Raw genomic sequence first — 19,161 nt, forward strand, 5'->3', positions numbered from 1 at the left:
GGGAAATTGTTGGTTGTGCTGAATGTTGTATGTGGAGGTTAAATTAATGTTGGGATTTTGAATTTAATTGGTGGGTTGGGGCGGTTCAGGGTTAGCCAAATTGGATTTAATTAAGGAATTTGGCTAAAATTTAAATAAGACAAATTAATACTAATTAATTAACAAGCTTCTTAATTCTAACAAGATAAAGTAATTAACTTAATTATAAAATAATTAATTTAAAAATAACGCTATTAATCGACGGAATAATTAATAAAATTAAAATATTTTTTAGATGATTTTTGAATAATCATAAAACTAGTAATTAAGGATAAAAATATATATATTCTAAAATTATTTAAAAAATGACAAAATTAATTAAGAATAACAAGAAAAATATTTTAATTTTTTCTAAAAATTAATTATTTCAAATTGTTCGAAATTGAAGATGCTCGATAACTAATTTGCGTTATGAAAGGCCAAAATTGAATGTCAACATTGGCTATAAATGACTTTTTGTGCAAAAAAATGAGTAATAAAATATAAAGATATAAGACGTGCGTTTTGCACATGAATTTTCTTTTTACAAAGTCTTGGTGTCGATTATGAAGAGACATACTCACTAGCAATGAATGCAATAATGTTACGTTATCTCATTAGTTTCATATTTCATGTAAGACTTGAAATGCATTTAATGGATGTTATTACAACCTATTTTTATGAATCACTTGATAATAAGATATACATGAAAATTTTCAAAAAATTTAATATGTCTAAAGCATATAGTTCAAAGTCTCAAAAAATATATTGAATTCGATTGCAAATAGATCATTGTATGTTTGAAGTAATCTGGGTACATGTGGTATAACCATCTTAGTGGTGTTTTTCTAAGAAAGGTTATATAAATGATGCAATTTGTCCATATGTTTTTATAAAGAAAACAACATCGAAGTTTATTGTACTTACTTTTTATTTTGATCATATAAATCTTATTGGCACTCCAATAAAGCTTCAAAGGCAAATGATTATTCAAAGAATGAATTGGAGATGAAAGATCATGGAAAGACAAAATTATATCTTAATTAGCAAATTGAATATTTGACAAGTCATATCAATGTTCATCAACATACCTATACAAAACAATGTTGAAAAAATTTCATATGACTGGAGCACATCCATTAAGTACTCTAATGGTTGCTCAATCACTTAATGTGAATACGAATTCATTCCGACCTCAAGAGAAGAATGAGGAAACCCTTGATCATGAAGTACAACATCTTAATGCAAATGGTGCGCTAACATATATAGTAATACTACAAGACCTGTTATAGCCTTTTCGGCTAATTTGTTGGCAAGATATAGTTCTGCTCCTACTACAAGATATTGAAATGGGATCAAAGACATTGCGGTATCTAAAAGGGACTATCGATATTGACTTATTATTCTAACAATTGTACTCCTGATTCTATTATTGATTCAAGGTACTTATCTAACTCACACAAAGCTTGATTCAAATAGGCTACATGTTCATATGTGAACATACTATCATATCTTGGGGATCTACAAAGCAGTCTATCATGATCACTTCATCAAATTATGTTGAGATAATAGCTACTCATGAAGCAAGTCAAGAATGTGTGTGGTTGAGGTCCATGATACATCTCATTCGAAAAAAAATGTGATTTGAATAGAGATAATGCAATATGCAAGCACAACTAAAAGGGGGATTCATAAATGGAGATAGAACGAAGCACATTTCATCAAAGATTTTCTACACACATAAGCTCCAAAAGAATAGTGATATCAGCGTGCAACAGATTCGTTCAAGTGACAATATGAATGATTTATTCACCAAGTCTCTACCAACTACAACTTTCAAGAAGATGGTAGGTAGTATTGGAATGCAAAAGTGGAATTCTTTGGATTTATGTTCTCAGTAAGGGAGTTAAATAAATCTAATGTGGGATCAAACACATTGCGGTATCTATAACGGACTATCGATATTGACTCATTATTCTAACAATTGTAGACTTGATTTTATTATTGATGCAAGGCATTTATCTAACCCACATAAAGCTTGATTCAAACAGACTACATGCTCATATGTGAACATACTGTCATATCTTGGAGATCTACAAAGCAGTCTATCATGACCATTTCATCAAATTATATTGAGATAATAGCTACTCATGAAGCAAGCCAAGAATGTGTGTGGTTGAGGTCCATGATACATCTCATTCAAAAAAAAATGTGGTTTGAAATGTGACAAAGTATCCACAATTTTATATGAAGATAATGCAACATGAGAGCACAACTAAGAGGAGGATTCATAAATGGAGATAGAACGAAGCACACTTTATCAAAACTTTTCTATACACATAAGCTCCAAAAGAATAGTGACATCAACATGCAATAGATTCGTTCAAATGACAATGTGAATGATTTATTCACCAAGTCTTTACCAACTGAAACTTTCGAAAAGGTGGTGGACAGTATTGGGATGCGAAAGTTGAATTCTTTGGATTGATGTTCTCAATAAGGGAGTTAATATGCGCTCTTTTTCTCTTACGAGGTTTTTGTCCCAGTAAATATTTTTGGGACCAAATTAATTTTCTCCTATAAATAAAAGGGTTCTCTTTGTATTATCCTAAGAGAAATAAAAAGTCTTCTCCTTCTATGTTCTCTCTTCTCCCTACTAGATGTATTCTTATTATTATTATTTTATAGTTTGATAACACAATTCTTATTTTAAGAGGGCATTAATTTGACTATGTGATTCCAAATTAATAGCCAAAAAACGTAAGATATGTTTTTCAATGTCAACATTAGAAAGTAAGACTATTTTATGTCAATTAAATCTCTTAGATTATACATGACACCAAATTTTCCTCCTGTACCTCAAGGACTATTTGAATTATTATTTTTCTATTTATTATGCTATTTTAATATTTCACACTGTATTCTTTTTTTTAGCATAAATTATAATAGTAAGAAAAAGAACACGAAGAAAAATGATTATTACAATGACAACGAGAAGTCATTGTAAAACTTCAGCCAAGAATTGAAGCAATTAACAGAACTGACATTGAAAAGAGAACAATAAAAAGAAGAAAACAGGTGCACGTAAAATATCATCTGTAGAATACAAGTTGAAAGTGCTAATCTGGTGACTGGAACAAAAGCTGATGTGATGCTACTCCACACCCCTTTAACTTATTTGTCTTGCCTTGGATGTTTTTCCCTATTATGGCCAGTACAATCTAAAACTCAGCAAGAAATGGCCCATCCCTCTACATTTCTCCGCTTAAATACCAAGCTTTCATCTGTACCGGGGTTCAAACTCATAAGGCATACCTAACCAACACATGATACACTTTGCTCTTACCACTAAACCAAAGCCCTGAGCGCTATCTTTTCCCACTTTATTAAAACTATCTTCCCTGACTATTTGATATTAGTCACGACTTCTCTAGTCTGAATATTTCAGACTCAAGGCAGAAAATAAGTGCTACCTCTTGCTAGTGCTTTCTTAAGTAACCAAAAGGTACCACCAACTGTTCCAAAGCCTCAACATTCATTCACATAATTATCAAACACCGGAAACTTATAACATATTCCTCCCCATATCCTCCAAAACTAGAAGCTGAATGTTTTCTCTAGTTGAACACTGTACAAGTTATACTAAAAATCCCTCAGAATATAGGACTATCATGGATGAGAAAACAGCATAAGATAAACTCCAAATTCAAAAAGAAAACTAGAACATATTACAGCAACAGCCTTACTTCACAACTTTCTCTGAAGCAGCACAGTACCAACAGGCATGACCACATCCATGTCTAAACGAGAATCAAATTCCTTGCTCACAGACCAGAATACGACAGATGATCCAGCTCCATGTCCTGCAACTTCAACAATTTTTTGTCATAAACACCATATGTGCCAAAGAAAGCAATCCATGAACCGGTGCGTTTTGGCATACTTCATGACAATCTTCGAGGAAACATCAAATACATGAGATCAATCTCCAATAATAATCATGTACCACCACTTCCCCCACTTTGGCTACCAACACCCAGCACAGGCATGGACCTATGTGCAAATTCTAACAGGATCTTTCTCTGTTGTTCACTAGTGTGAGGAAGACTTGCACGCAAAAGTTCAACAGGCATCTCCCTACTAATAGCTTTGGCTGCATCAGATCCACCAACAGCCACATCTGGTGGGACTTGTGTCAAGAAACATTGCATTACACTGTCGTATTTGCTGAAACAGTATTTTGTGAGTAACCCAAAAAAAGCATCAAACGAGGCCTGCCAGAATGCCCTATTAGGCATGCTGCACTTGCCAGCAGCATGCGGGTCTCTTAAGAGCTCAGTCGCCCTCTCAAGAATAGATTTTAGAACAACAGATGCCCCATCTCCAGCAGGGCTTCCAACGGGACGGAGCGGAGGTGGCTCTGCTGAACAAACCACTGATGCAAGACAGGCAGCAAGTGCTTTGAGCTCCATTTCACAAATACACAGTGACACAGTCCTTCCAAGGTTCACAGTAGTCTCAGTTGCCCCATGATCACTTGGAAGCCCGCCAAACAAGAACCTTAGATGACGGAAAATAGCCATGCAAACCACCCTGGTTAGTTCACTTCCAGGGAAAAGAAGCTGAAGGTACCGTACTAGCAATTTCCGGCCCTTGGGAAGTGAGACGATCCTCAAAAAGACAACATCATCTTTAGCAGCCAAATTCACAGACTGGCCACTTTTGCCAAGGGGGTCAACTAGCTGAAGTGATGAGGCCAAATCCTCAAGCAGAACCTGCCGCCTGCGTTTCAACTGGTCTCCTCCATCTGGAACCTGGTTAAACTGTAGGAACCGGTCAATATCATCAACATCAAGAAGAAGACAGAGTCCATCCTCAATAGTCACCCTAGCTGCTAGCATTGGCTCTTGCTCCAGGGGTTTCTCAGACATTTTCTGTTCAATGCATCCAGTAGCAGATGATTTTGGTGGATCAACTTCAAGAAGCGGGCGGGGCCTGCGAATAGAAGAAAAAGCAACCCTTCCAAGAGCATCAACCTGGAGAAAAGGATGTGGATCAGTATTAGCACGAGTTCGAGCACTACCATCCCTCAAATTATTTGGGCAGAAATGGTGCTTCAACTTTGCACCAGCAGACTTTTTGGCCAGACAAGCTTGGTGATAATAATCATCAACATAAGGATCATTGCTATGGGTAGCAGCCAGCTGTGCTCTAAGAATATTCTCTAATTCATCTGTTGACATGTACTTGGATCTAAATCTTGGCCATGCGCTAACATTTCTCTGGCTACTAACGTCAAAGCCTAGTTGAGAATAATGCAGGCCCTGTCTGCCTCTCAGCATTAATTTTGCCTTTTGATCTCTCAAATCAGCCAACCCAAGCATATCAAAATTGTTCATCATCTGCGAGGGTGGAGACATATGGTGATTAAACAGCTGGGATTGCAACCCTGGCAAATGGCCATAGGGTGGATGCAAGGGGTGCTGTTGGACAGGCTGCTGGGGTTGCTGGAGCCCCCCATGTGGTGGCGCGAAACCATTTTGGCGATGTGACTGCTGGGGCATCATATTACTGGTCAGGCTTGATTGCTCCCCAGGATACAAAGTAGATTGCTTCAACCATTGGCTTGGAATTTGATTATGAAGAGGAAGCCCGGGAAGCGTGCCCTGAGCAAACTTTCCACCATACTGCGGGCCAAGATGCGAGGCAGTTAATTGATTTGCAGTGTTTAAGAAGGGCGAAAAGTTAGGCGAGGAAACTGGAATTTGCTGTCCACCGGGATGATTTGGACCATTTGGATTCTGCAACTGGTTATTTGCGGAAGCTTGTGGATGCCTCGCACTAGGAGGAAATGAAGTGAAAGGCAATTCTGGGATGATTACTGGTTCACTGGAGTAATGGTGGTTCGGAGTTTGATGTTGATATTCATGTTGCTGTTGTTGCTCAGGGTATGAGGAAGTCCTGTACAAAGTCTTTGATTCCAAAAGGTGAACAGCAGAAGAGTATGGCTGTGATGGCCATCTTCTGCTGTCATTGCTTTCACCCCCATCAAGAGCTTGCCGGTCAATCCAACTACGAAAATCTGCATCTTGTGACCACTCAACAGCTGATGAGCCTGAAACATGATCATACAGAAAAAATATACCTCAGTTAACTAATTAACCAAAAATGAATTAAATAAGGCACGATGATCTCCAGAGTAAACTTTATAATGGTAAGAGAACTATAACGTATAAACTACATCTCTACTGAGGAAGGTAAAAGTAAAAACTCATATTGTGACCTATATGTGATAACCAAGTGATGCATGTGAACTGAAGTCGCCAAGTTTTTATTTCAACTCACCACCAAAGAAGCTCAAGTTCCCAGTCAAGCTGTTTGGCATATTTGCTACTTAATCTATATCATAAAAGCACGAATACTAAAACACTAAATGTTGATCAACGAAAATATCCTTGAACTGTTGATAGACTTCTATTCCCTTTATAAAAGTTCTAAAAAATTCCTTTTAAGAAGCAATTCAATGTTGGCTGTAATTGTAATATTCAAAATCTTACCTAATATTGTTATTTCACTAAATTTGTAAAATTAGAATCCTAAAGTTCTATGGTATATGTGCTGATGTTTTATTCTTATCCTTATTACAATCGAACGCTAAAAACACGTTCCCTAATATCTCACCAGCTAAGAGTTTTACATATTGAGAGCCTTCTTAGATATTCTAACATTGAGATGGATTGTTTCTATGTCTGACATTTAGCATCGAAAGAATGTATATCATAAACCAACTAATTGATCATTTTTATCAATTTAGAAAACCATAAGAATTTGAGTTGACTTCAACCTTTAAACTTTGGAAGAATTTGATTTACCCTTCAAAAATCAAATTCTTTTTCCAAATAACTAAATTCCTATTTGCTAAAAGTTTAAGACTTCACTCAATATATAGGATATTGGCGACTTGGCGTCAACTAAAATTATACTTACAACTTTGTAATTGTGTGAGACCGAAGAATCTGTGCTCTAAATATATAGAATATTGAATTCCACTAAAATTATACTTACAAAATTAGTAGTTGTGTGGTTGAAGAAATCATGTTCGATATAAAACATTTTGCTAGATAAGACTCAATTTGTATAGGAATAGATTGAGCTTTTTACATAAACCTTATTTGTATAAAATTTGCTTCGTAATATTGATGTATTCTTTTATGCCTAGATGACTGCATGGCTTTTCACCATTAATGTGCTCTGACTCGGGTGCACGTGTCTGATACAGGTGCAGATCTAGAGGTTTGATCCTTCATGGTTTAAATTCTCAGATTTGGGGGTATGGATACGGGTGCAGAGATTCAGCTAAAAATAATTCAAATATCTACAACTAGAGTTGTAAAAATATGTCTAAATTATGAGACATTATATGGAAAACTTCCAAGATATTCTGAGGAGAAATCAAGAGGAGAATCCCAAACAGAGATGAAAGGAGAAAATATTGATCAAGAGGAAAATCTAAGACAGAGATAAAAGGAGAAAATATTGATGAATTCCGATAGAGATGAAATGAAAAGGACTGACATAGAAATTTCTAGACATAAGGCATTTCATTTTCTTTTGAGAAAGTAAGGTATTCTATTTTCGTCGATTTCACTTTAAATTTTGTTTTGATTTTGTCCCGAATTTCTCCATCGATTTTGGTCAAAGTACCCAAAGGTGAGGAACCAAAAGTGAAGAGTCCGAGCAACTTAATTCCACCATACTACTTGGTATATTCCCGCATGCCCTTTCAACATTAAGCATAGATGTGAATCTTCTTCAACATTGTTTGATACATAGATCTATATCTTCTGACCAATTTAGTTCTAGCACACTAGATCTATATTTGGGTCGGATTAATTTAATAATAAGAGGTTCTTAATACTAGGTTGTTTCTTCTTTTATTGTTCAATTGTGGGTTTTGCCACGTCCTCTTTTAAGGTTATTTCTGTAATTTGAAAAATTCGGTTTTGTTTACCCTGCGGGCTATGTTGCTCGAACTCTTCAAAAATGACAATGGATGCATGTCGGATTCTCCAAAAATAGCATCAAAAGTGAAGAATCTACGCAACTTAGCCTGCGAGTTTCTTATCATATTTTTTCTATGACAAGGAAAACCCGCAGCCACTACCCTTTGGGTGCGGGCAGGTAAAAACCTCTGCTCCTATGCAATAACTCGCAAACCACAAGAGGTAATCCGGACTAGGCAAGCCCAATGCGACGATCTCAATCCAGAAGGCAAACCCCTTGCTTTCGATGGCAAGGGGTTTCGAACTTGAGACCTCCGACATGAAAGTCCCAAGCCTAAACCACTGCGCCACCTCGAAAGGTTGGTTTCTTATCATATTTTATAAAATAAATATTCAAAAAGAAACAAATTATTGCATCCGCAGTTCGTCGTGAGGCAGCTCATTCCACCCATGGACAATTAACATTGTTTCTCTTCCCAATTGAGGACTTGAGGTTATTGGAGAAAAGTTATTTGTGGGATTATGAGTGGACAATTAACCAACATGTTCTTTTTTCTTTACAATATTCTCATGTGAAATAGAACTGACTAGCAACTTATTTACACTCACCTTTTTTGGCCATTTTCATCTCCTTTGATGGTTATCTCTCTAAGTTATATTATTTCAAGTCACTCTTTTGACTAAAAATGGTAATGCGAAGGATGACTTTAGAGGAAAACCAACTTTGAGGAAGTAGATTTGTCGGTATCATACTTACCTAAATTCTCTTTCTACACATATATCTGCTTGATTTGGAGTCTACCACTTACATGCGTGAACCTTAATCATAGCATTATTAAATTTCTTCAATTGTTTGTTATAATAATGTGGATTGGGAATTTTAGGCAAGTCTTTATGTACATTTCATAAAATTGGTAACTAATTTTCTTTTCCTGGAAAATTTTGGATAAGAAATTAGGTTATCCTCTATTTTATTTGGTGTTTCTTTATTGTTGTTGAATTATGAATACTTTTAAATTGATTTATGATACTTTTAACTCCAAAGTGAATACTACTCCATCCATCTCAATTTATGTGATAGTGTTTGACTTAGCACAATGTTTAAGAAACAAAGGAAGACTTTGAAATGTGGTCTAAAATAATTCATAGATATTTATGTTGTTATAAATCATCTCATTAAAGATATAATGGATATTTTAAAGTTAAATTACTACTAAATATGAAAGGTGTCATTCTTTTTAGGACAGACAAAAAAAGAAAGAGAGTCACATAAAAAGGGATAGAGGGAGCAATTGTTTTTTAGCATCAGCTCACAATTAATGATCTAAGCAGACATTGATCTAATTTTATGTTGCATAGGAAACAAAGCAACGACCAAAGTAAATGTAACTCCAATTCTAATTGTCATTATTTTCTTTTACTCATGTTTTACTTTTTTAATTGATTAAGAAATCACATTATTTCATTATATGGTGATGTTGGGGATGAAATAACTTTTTAATTAATAAAAAAATCATTACATTGTATGATGGCGTAACTAAAGCTTTGAATCTTTTATCAAAGTTTCAATGACATAACGCAACACATGATGTAGTTGGAAGTGAAAATCGGTACACAAGTCATACCCACGAGAGGAAGTTGCAAGTATCTTGGACCCATAATCCAAGGAACGATGAGATTGACAATAATGTCTCATCATATTCAAGCGGGTGGTGAAATGGAAGCTCGCATCAGGGCTACGGCAAGACAAGAATGTATCATCAAGGCTAAAAGGTAAGTTTTACAGAATGATGGTTCGACCTACATTGTTGTATATGGTAGAGTGATGGCTAGTAAGGAACGCACATGTTCAGAAGATGAAGATAGTGGTGATGAGGATGCTAAGATGGATGTACGCTTGCTTGGAGGGACAAGATTAGGTACAAAGTAATACAAAATAAGGTGGAAGTGGCCTTTGTGGAGTACAAAATAAAGGAAGCGATACTGAGATGGTTTAAGCATATGAAGAGGATGTGCACAGATGCACTAGTAAGAAGGTGCGAGAGGTTAGATATATCAGGTTTTAAGACAGGTAGAGTTAGGTCGAACAAGAATTAGGGAGAACTGATTATACAAAACATGGCACATCTTCAGCTTATTAAGGACATGACCATAAATGGAAAGGTATGGGATTAGGGTAGAAGCGTAGTAAGTAGCCAAGTGATGTATTATTTCGTATTAGCATAGGATCTTCTTCTTCAATTTTCACTACTACTTATTGCTTCATTTGTTTTGTTTATCTTGATATTTCCTTTCTATCAAGTTATGTCTACACTTCTTTTGGGTTGAGAGCCTATCTGATATAGCCTCTCTACTCCGCAAGGGTAGGAATAAAGTATGTGTACACCCTATCCACCCCAAACCCCACTTATGAGAATACCCTAGTATGGTTTTTTTGTTTCCCACTGTGCCCAATACCCGCATTGGGTTCCGACTAAATCTGGATTCGCATCAGGAAGTTTCACATTGGAGGGGGAGTTGTAAAGCGCTCCCTAAAAAGGTGACTTTGTATCAAGGAGACTCGAACCGAAGACCTTTAATGGTGGTGTTGGTGCATGAGAAACAAGAAATATTTCAACATACCTAATTTTTCTTTAAAATTTTAAATCAACATATTGCTTTGGATTATATTTTACACCAATTATCATGGGAGATATATGTGTAGTGCACATAAAATATAGACTACGGGAACTGAAGAGCTACAATCCCTAACATCAAAAAGCAAAATCCCAATAGATACTTGAAAAGAATATCAATAATTAACAAAGCAAGGTAACGTACAAAAATTTCTTAAGAAAAAGCATTTGCCAAATTAGGCTACAGTCGAATAAATATGAATATTCTTATGCATATCACAATTTCTGACCACGTAGCCCATCTATTTCTTTTCTGAAGGCTCCAATTATAAAAGATACAACCAGAATATGTCCAGAAAGGAAAAAGAATAGTATGACCTCTGGGCATTGTTTTCAAATTTATATAGCTTTTATCACAACGAAATTGGACATATTCCAAAAGTAATCCAAAAGATATCCATACAGTATACTTACTCTCTCTGTATTCCCGGTCACCAATAAATCCTGGCTTTATGGCGCCACCATCATCCTTGTTAAACTGTGAAAGAAGGTGGTCAAGTAAGATATTAATGATAAGAAATACAACAGCTTGTAGGACTTGAGATGACAAGCTACCATTATGTGATGAACTTCCAGCAGGTGTCAAGAAAACATCAGGTCAACATGAACAGGAAAGTACTTTCATGAAACCCCTCCACTCTTGTTTTACCAGAATCAGATCAATAAGGAGGTTGAGACACTGGAAGTGCACTATAAGAAGCTGTTATTTTTCTTCTTTTTGATCAAGTAAAAGTGCGCTACAAGATGCTGTGGTACCATCATTTCACTTATTGAAGGGTCACCGTGAACTTTCTGGAGAAGATTCTAAAATCTACAGGATTTCTAATAAGCAAAATGTGCAAAGAAAAAACAATGCATGGTACCAACTCTCAAAAACATATTTTCAAACACCAAATTGAATGCATTGATAGTAAGGAATTGATCACAGGGTTATAAAAGCTAGTTGGATCAGCTTTTTTTCTTTTTCCCCTATTTGATTTCTACAAAGTTGTATGAGGGACAACGAGAATGCAATCAACTAATGCCTGGGAGTGATGAGCCCATCTCATCTTGGAAATGGACGTCCAAAGAGAAAGGAGCTCAAAAGCAGTTCCCCCAGGAAAGGGGAAGGGTGAACTGAAGTTTTAACATTTTGAGAAAAAACTAACACTAGGTTCTGTCGCATGGACAAGACAGAGTCAGAAATTTCATCCTTAACTATCCCTGACTTAATAGAAAAACAATCTTGTTCTGTACTATAAGGTTGCAGTAGACTCAGGCATCCAGCACTACAAACTTGCAGAAATCATTGCTACATGGGCAAAAGATTGAGGTCCTAGTCAGAAGGCTAGACCAAAGGAAGCTCTAACAATCCTGTGAAGCTTGAACATTCTGGAGAACAGGGTACATAAATTAAACAGGATCTAAAACTCCCAAATTCATTGCACTTGGAAAAATAATGTAAGCTAAGTCATCTCAGTTACTCCTCACAAAGATATAACACATTATTAATAACAAAAATGTTTTGCATTGCACCAAGACACTTTAGAAAGAATTACCTTGGAAAATGTGCTGCTAAGGTCATCAATCTCAGATAAAGATCCAAGAGCTTCACCCTACAAGCGAGAAATTGTTTAGCGGAGAAGGTTCACCAATTTAGCACCCAACTACTAAGAAATAAAAGTTCCACTGAAGCGCACACTCATTCAACACATAAAGGAACCAACCCATGATTTTGAAATGTATTAGTATGCATGACACCTAACGTTGCAAATATGCAAGACTATAACATTGTTATCCGCTTCAATTTCTCATCAAACAAGTTTTCGACCATTTCAAAGTCCGTAATAACCTTCTTATTCCCTACAAGTATACTCAAAAAGAAAACGATTACCACAATCAACTCAACAAAAAAGAAGAAAAAAAAATAACACAATCAAATGAGTGATCAATAGCTCAGTGACTTGACCCTAATATCTCCAAGACTCTAAAGACTTTGTCTGAGTAAACAGAAAAAAACGCAACAAACACCAAAAACACCAGAACCTATACCTCAATGCCAAACTAGTTGGACCGGAACGGCAAAATGCCAAAGCTAAAATTTACTTTTCTATATAAAGATCTCGTCTAGACTATTTAAAAGGAAAAAAGAACTATGCTAAACATGATTTTCCGGAGGAGAATGTAAACAAGATTGGAAACATGATCCAAAACCATGACAATCTAAACTATGCATGCAAATCTTAAAGAATTCCTCCCTCACATTTGGTAGCTAAACGATTAATGCTTATCTAAATGAATTCAGACCAAGAAATTAGCTTCAGAGGTAATCAAACTTCTTAGCATAAACAGATCAGAACATCAATTTAAAGATCAAATGAAAAAACAAGCCTAAGACGAGGGTCTACTAGAAAAACCCCTAAAAACAACTCCCACCAGTGAACGCACGGGTGAGAGGGAAGAAAAGCAAACCTAAGAGTCTATCCATGTATTAGAAGATACACAAATTAAACATTCTAAATAAGAGTAGTAAAAATAAAGCAGCATCTAGAAACAAGCTATTAAGCCAAATCATAAGAAAATTGAAGGTATGTACACAAAAGTGGTTTTGATATTTGACACACTGCCTGTCCCCAACATAAGTACGATTAAAAAAGAATTCTAAAAACATAAATGCAAATAGTCAAAAGTTAAAAGCAACCTCTTCTCGGCCTAATTGATACTCTTCATCATCAAACCCAACCGGAGGAAGACCATCCTCCTCATCCTCCAATCCACCCAGTTCAACTTCTTCAACAACGTCACTACCAAAGAAGGCATATTGTGAAGCATCAAATTTTTCCTCTGCTGCAGCACCTAAAGGGAAGTCAAACTTTGTAAATCAACCATGAACAGTAAAAAGCAAATCCACCATGAATAATTTCTTTTGACACAGAATTAATGCAGAGTGACCAATCAATCTTACACCAGCATCCCCTTATACTAGGAATGAACCCAAAAAAAAAAAAATCTAACAGCAGAATCATGTGAAAAAAACCATTTGAACACCAAGAGAGTAAGAGAGAACAGGGATGCATAAATCCCAAAGAGACTATCACAGTAAAACAATTATTATGGTAACAAAAACACTCAAAATTTAAATCTTTAAAGGAACAGCCAAATGGGTTGTGGCATTGCATCAATGAAGCTGGATTGAAGATCATTGGAGCGGAGAAAACTAAGTAATTTCATCCAGTGGCCCAATACCACCATTTCTAAAAAGTAAAGAAAAAACAAGCAAAGTAGGTTTGTTTTTTTACTAGTTTAATTTCATTGATAAGAACAAAGTTGGCAACAAAGCAAAGCAAAGTTGGCAAATAAAACAAAGATCTAAACAGAACAAATTTTAACCTGCAGGGCGGTTGTCACCGAATTCCATGAGACTACTACTGGTACCGCCTTCAAATCCGTCCATATACAAAACAATCAATCAATCTGGGAATTATTTTTTTTATAAATTAAAGAGAGAAACAACTTGAAATCAAGCACCAAAAACTTGAGGAAAATCTTAATTAAAAAGGCGACAACTATTTGATCTTATTCCATTCAATTTGGGAAAGTCAAAAGCTAAAATCTAGAGAGAGAGAGAGAAAGGAAAGGAGGAAACCCTCATCTAGGGTTTGTGAGGATGGGGAAATTCATTGGTAGAAAGAAGAAGAGACGAGAAATTTCTGTTGAGATTTTTGGTGTGACCCATCTGGGCTTTGGGATAAAAAAGTTGCAACGCCTTTGGCCTTTGCCTTCTTTTTGTTTTTATTTTATCTTCATTATTATAAGTATCAAATACTTTATTTTTATCATTAGAATCATTTGATTTTATTTACTTAAAAAATTATTAATTTTATATTTGAAAATTTTTAGGCAAATTTTGTTTTAAAAGGATGTGGAGCAACTTTTTAAAGATGTTTCAAAACGAATTGACTTTTTTCTTGACTATCTTAATTAGTGCATTTTTGGAGGAAAGAAAAATTAATTAATATTCATATTTAATTCTATTTAAATTTATTGATGCAAAGAATTAACATGCTAAAAATATCAATAGTCGATTATTATGAAGCAATATTCATCATATAACATGCATCAATAATGTTTATAGACTATCTAAGTCATTTCAAACTTATTATATATTCAATATCTTTTTAAATTTCTGAAAAGAAATGCATTTTGTGACACATCAATTAAATAACAATTAATTATTGTACATTTATGTGTCTTAAATTATAATGATCAAAATTAGCATGTACCGAAAATATCCATAACCAATTATTTTGGAGCAATGTTTATAATATAACCTCCATTAATTAACGTGTATATCTTAAGTTCATTAGATATCCTACATCTTTCTTATTTTTTTGGATGCAAAGGAATGCATTTTATTATTTGTCAACCCATCAGTTAAATAACAATTAAATATTGTACATTCATGTGTTTTGAATATAATGGCTAAAATTAGCACGTGCTGAAAAACACTAATCAATTATTCTGAAGCAATATAAATAATAAAAATTTCATTATAAATGTGTATAGACTACTTAAGTCACCTCAAATTTATTAGATATTCAATGTTTGTCTAAATTTTTTATGGAAAAATTATGCACGCTTTACACAAAAATTGGCCTAATTTTCAAAATTAACAAAATTAATCAAATATTGTTCTTCCTCCTTTCAATTTCACCGTCGATGGTTGCTCTGCTTTTTTTTTTTCACCATTAATGGTTGTTTCTTTTTCTTCTTCTTCTTCGATTTCGTCTTCTTCGTTTTTTTTTTAAAAAAAATCACCGTACCGAAAACGTAAATAATTTCGAGCGAATTATGTGTCAAAAGTTTCAAAACATCGAGAGGATTTCATATCTAAATTTTGGAACTATTTATAGGTGATTTTGAGTTGATCGAGATTGAATTCGTCAGTGTATACTTCATATATATATTCAATGTATACATCATATATAGTTAAGCTATATTTTTTTATTGTATCACAATGCATAGTTAGTATATAGCTCATGTATAGATACGCTATATTGTATAGTCAATGTATACTTTCTATGACTTTTGACAAGTTATAATGTATAGTCAGAATATACAAAGGCTTTTTTTATTACATTATATAGAAGCAATCATATATTATTGTACAATATTGATACATACTTATGTATCGTATATATACATGTTTATACACAACTATACAATATTAATACATTATATAATTAATTTATATAATGTATATCTATTGTATAAACAATGCATAAGGATATATAAATATTTTAATATGTGGATATATAAATATTTTAATACGTAGATATACATCATATATATATATACACACATATAATGTATACAATATCGATATATTACATGTACAATAATTATTTTTGTTGAATCTTTTTTGGTCACATGTATTGAAGATATAGAAATTTGCTCCATCACGCTATTTTTTTTAATGTAAAAAATACTTTGAGAAGTGTTGTATATAGTAGTGTACCACTACAAAAAATGCAGCTTCACCCACGTTTTTTCTCCCATTTTGCCACGAGTCTCGCATGGCTAAACCTCACATTTTTTGGTTATTTTTTATGCAAAAAATAATATGGTTATATTTATTATAAATTAATTATTTTGTTGTATATATATGAAATTGTCCTGATTTTAACTGAAAAATGCATTTTGTGAGTTATCGACACAACAGTTAAACAATAATATTTAATTATGCATTTATTTGTCTTGAATGGTAATAACCAAAATTTACACGTGCTGAAAGCAAAATTAGTGTTTAAAATATAATAATCAATTCTTCTGAAGCAATGTTCATAATATAAGCCACATCAATAAATGTGTGCAAACTATATAAGTTACTTCAAGTACATTAGATATTCAATACTTCATAAAGTATCACATGTTAGAGAGACGATATCATAAATAATTTTATCATACAATTATTGAATAAGACAACAACATAACAGTCATAACAATGTAACAATCACACATGATTCATTGATCTGATTTCTTCATATTGCGAATGATTAATTGATGACTATTTTCTCTATATTTGTGCTGATTTTTTTTTAAAAAGAGGTTATAAAAATCAGAAATTATTTCACTTGTTGCAGTCCATCTACCACTGCAGTCAAGATTTGTTTGATCTCCTTATCAATTTCATTCAATCTATAATTGAAACATTAGAATTTTATTTTCTCAATATCATGTTATACATTTATTTTGAATGAAGGTTTCTTATTTCATACTTCATTCACAAATATAATTTAATCAGTAATAAATTGAAAAAGAATTATTTAGTAATCACAAAAATTCATTTCTGAGACTTTTAAGATTTGAGATATTAATATAGCACAAAAAATGTCAATAAATTCACATAAACTTTTACACTTTCAGTCATATAGTCCAATATTTATTTTCTCAGTTATTCTGTGTTTCTTAATAACGTTACATAAGAGAAATATTTTTATTTGAAAAAATAAAATAAAATTGAGAAAGTAATATAAATACAACAATGTGAGCTAAGATTTTATTTTCAAAACAAATATAGAATGATTAAACTATAATGGGTTTGATCATTTTTCAGCCACTACACATTTTGTTTTCTCAAAAAAAGCTTCATAGTCATCAGATCAATTTTCATTGAAAAAAAACGCTATAACTTTTTCAATGAGATAATGACTGCGCACAATTTGATTTCTCAAAATTAAAATCTTCGATTCACTACTGATGTTAAAGACGACACAAATATATTCACAAAATATCTTGACAAATTTCTCGAATATTTTAATTTATAAGGCAATTTTTTTTTACAATTTCTGAAAATTAAAACACATACTTACATAAGAATGATATTCTTTTATTTATTCAAGATTGATAACTCATTCAGGAGCATGGATCTAGTTTTGAAAGCAGAAAATATTATCTTTTCTGTAGAGCTATAGAATAATTTGCATGTTGGTGAAATTACAAGATTACAAATTACAATTGAAAAATAAAATGAAGAAATTAACTTCACTTCTTGGCTGAGGCGCGGATATCTCGCTTTCTTTAAGGAGATTCAAGCCCACTGCAGTAAATCATTTCACTGGTCCAGCAGTAGTCCTCTTGACTTGTCCCTTCCAGGATACAACAACCTTATCACAAAAATGTAACTCAACAAACTCTGGACAAGAGTTGAGTTTAAAACTCTTCACAAAGAATACCTCCCTTCAACTAATAAGAACTCTCTTTTTTATATAAACTTAACTCTCTTAATTTTTTCTTCTCTTATCTTATATTCAAAACAAAGAAGACCTCTCTATTTATAGGAGAGAAAATCATACAAAGATGAAAAAAATAATAGAATGCCATCATTATCATCATTTAGTGTACCATTATGATTTAGTGCACCATTATGATTTAGTGCACCACTTATTAGTGATAATTAGATTAAAATTACATAATAATATGATTTAGTGCACCACTTATTAGTGATAATTAAATTAAAAATACATAATGGAATGATTTAGTCTTGCACTAAATAAAGATGATAATGAAAGACATTTTTATGCACTAAAGAAAGAATAATAAAGATGACATTAAATGTCATTCAATGGACAATTGCTAAAATTTCAATTTAATAAAATGTTAAAATGTTCACACTAACATTGCATGTCTTCAAAAATTCATTAAAAGTTCGATTTTGAATTTTTTTGGTGATATAATCAAGAGGCAAAAATTTCTTATTCAATTTTAGAGAATTATAAAATTATCCATAGAGAAATTAGAGATATTTATTAAAGAATTGAGATAAAAAATTTAAGTTTTTTGCTTATCCAACAGAAATTTTAAATAGAAATTTTTCCCGTTACAATTTCGGGAGACGAAAAAATACAAAATAGAAAAGAAAAGAAAAACTGTGAAGAAAATAGATGTGAAGAGTAAAATTTAAAGAAGTATAAGAGAGATGAAAATATGAGGAGAGAAGAAAAGACGAAATTTAATTGATATTCTTGATAGAAAGAAGAGTTACCATAGACATAGAAGAAATCAAAATAAATTTTTCCCACTAATAAAGAAATATAATATTTAATAAGTATTAGTTAAGTAAACTCAACACGAATCATTTGACAAACACGATAACATTTGTATAATATCGAAGGTAACAAAAAAATATAGCAAAAATATCAGTTAATTGATTTTAGAATCATTATATTTTAAAGTACAATCACCATTTTTAATATAATCTATAACAGATAATGTCTAATATTAATATGCTTAGACCTAGAGTAGTGCGCAATATATTATTTTTTTTAAAATACACTAACTTTGTCACAAAGAATAGATACACAATCACAAAATAAATCACAACTAAGTAATTGACGTTTCATCAATAGTAATTGAGTTCCACAGATTTCAAAAAACAATTACTTATTTTTAGCAATGGAAAAAGTTATGTAGTTTTATTTTTTACT

General features: G+C 33.0%; 1 protein-coding gene across 2 annotated transcripts; it reads right to left on the reverse strand.

The window, feature by feature from the left end:
- Nucleotides 1-3,534: 3,534 nt before the first annotated feature.
- Nucleotides 3,535-14,441, reverse strand: LOC129870029 (protein PAT1 homolog). Of its 2 annotated transcripts, none has more exons than XM_055944603.1 (5): nucleotides 14,066-14,441; nucleotides 13,377-13,522; nucleotides 12,235-12,291; nucleotides 11,111-11,174; nucleotides 3,535-6,133 (listed from the first exon to the last, which is right to left on the reverse strand). In XM_055944603.1, exons 1-5 carry the CDS (start codon nucleotides 14,127-14,129, stop codon nucleotides 4,017-4,019), a joined length of 2,448 nt encoding a protein of 815 aa, XP_055800578.1. In that variant the 5' UTR covers nucleotides 14,130-14,441; the 3' UTR covers nucleotides 3,535-4,016. The 2 variants fall into 2 exon arrangements, with proteins under 2 accessions (XP_055800578.1, XP_055800577.1); XM_055944602.1 differs by having other exon boundaries at nucleotides 13,377-13,531.
- Between the last annotated feature and the right edge of the window lie 4,720 nt (nucleotides 14,442-19,161).

Source organism: Solanum dulcamara, chromosome 10 (genome assembly GCF_947179165.1).
Source record: "Solanum dulcamara chromosome 10, daSolDulc1.2, whole genome shotgun sequence".
Lineage (NCBI taxonomy): Eukaryota > Viridiplantae > Streptophyta > Magnoliopsida > Solanales > Solanaceae > Solanum > Solanum dulcamara.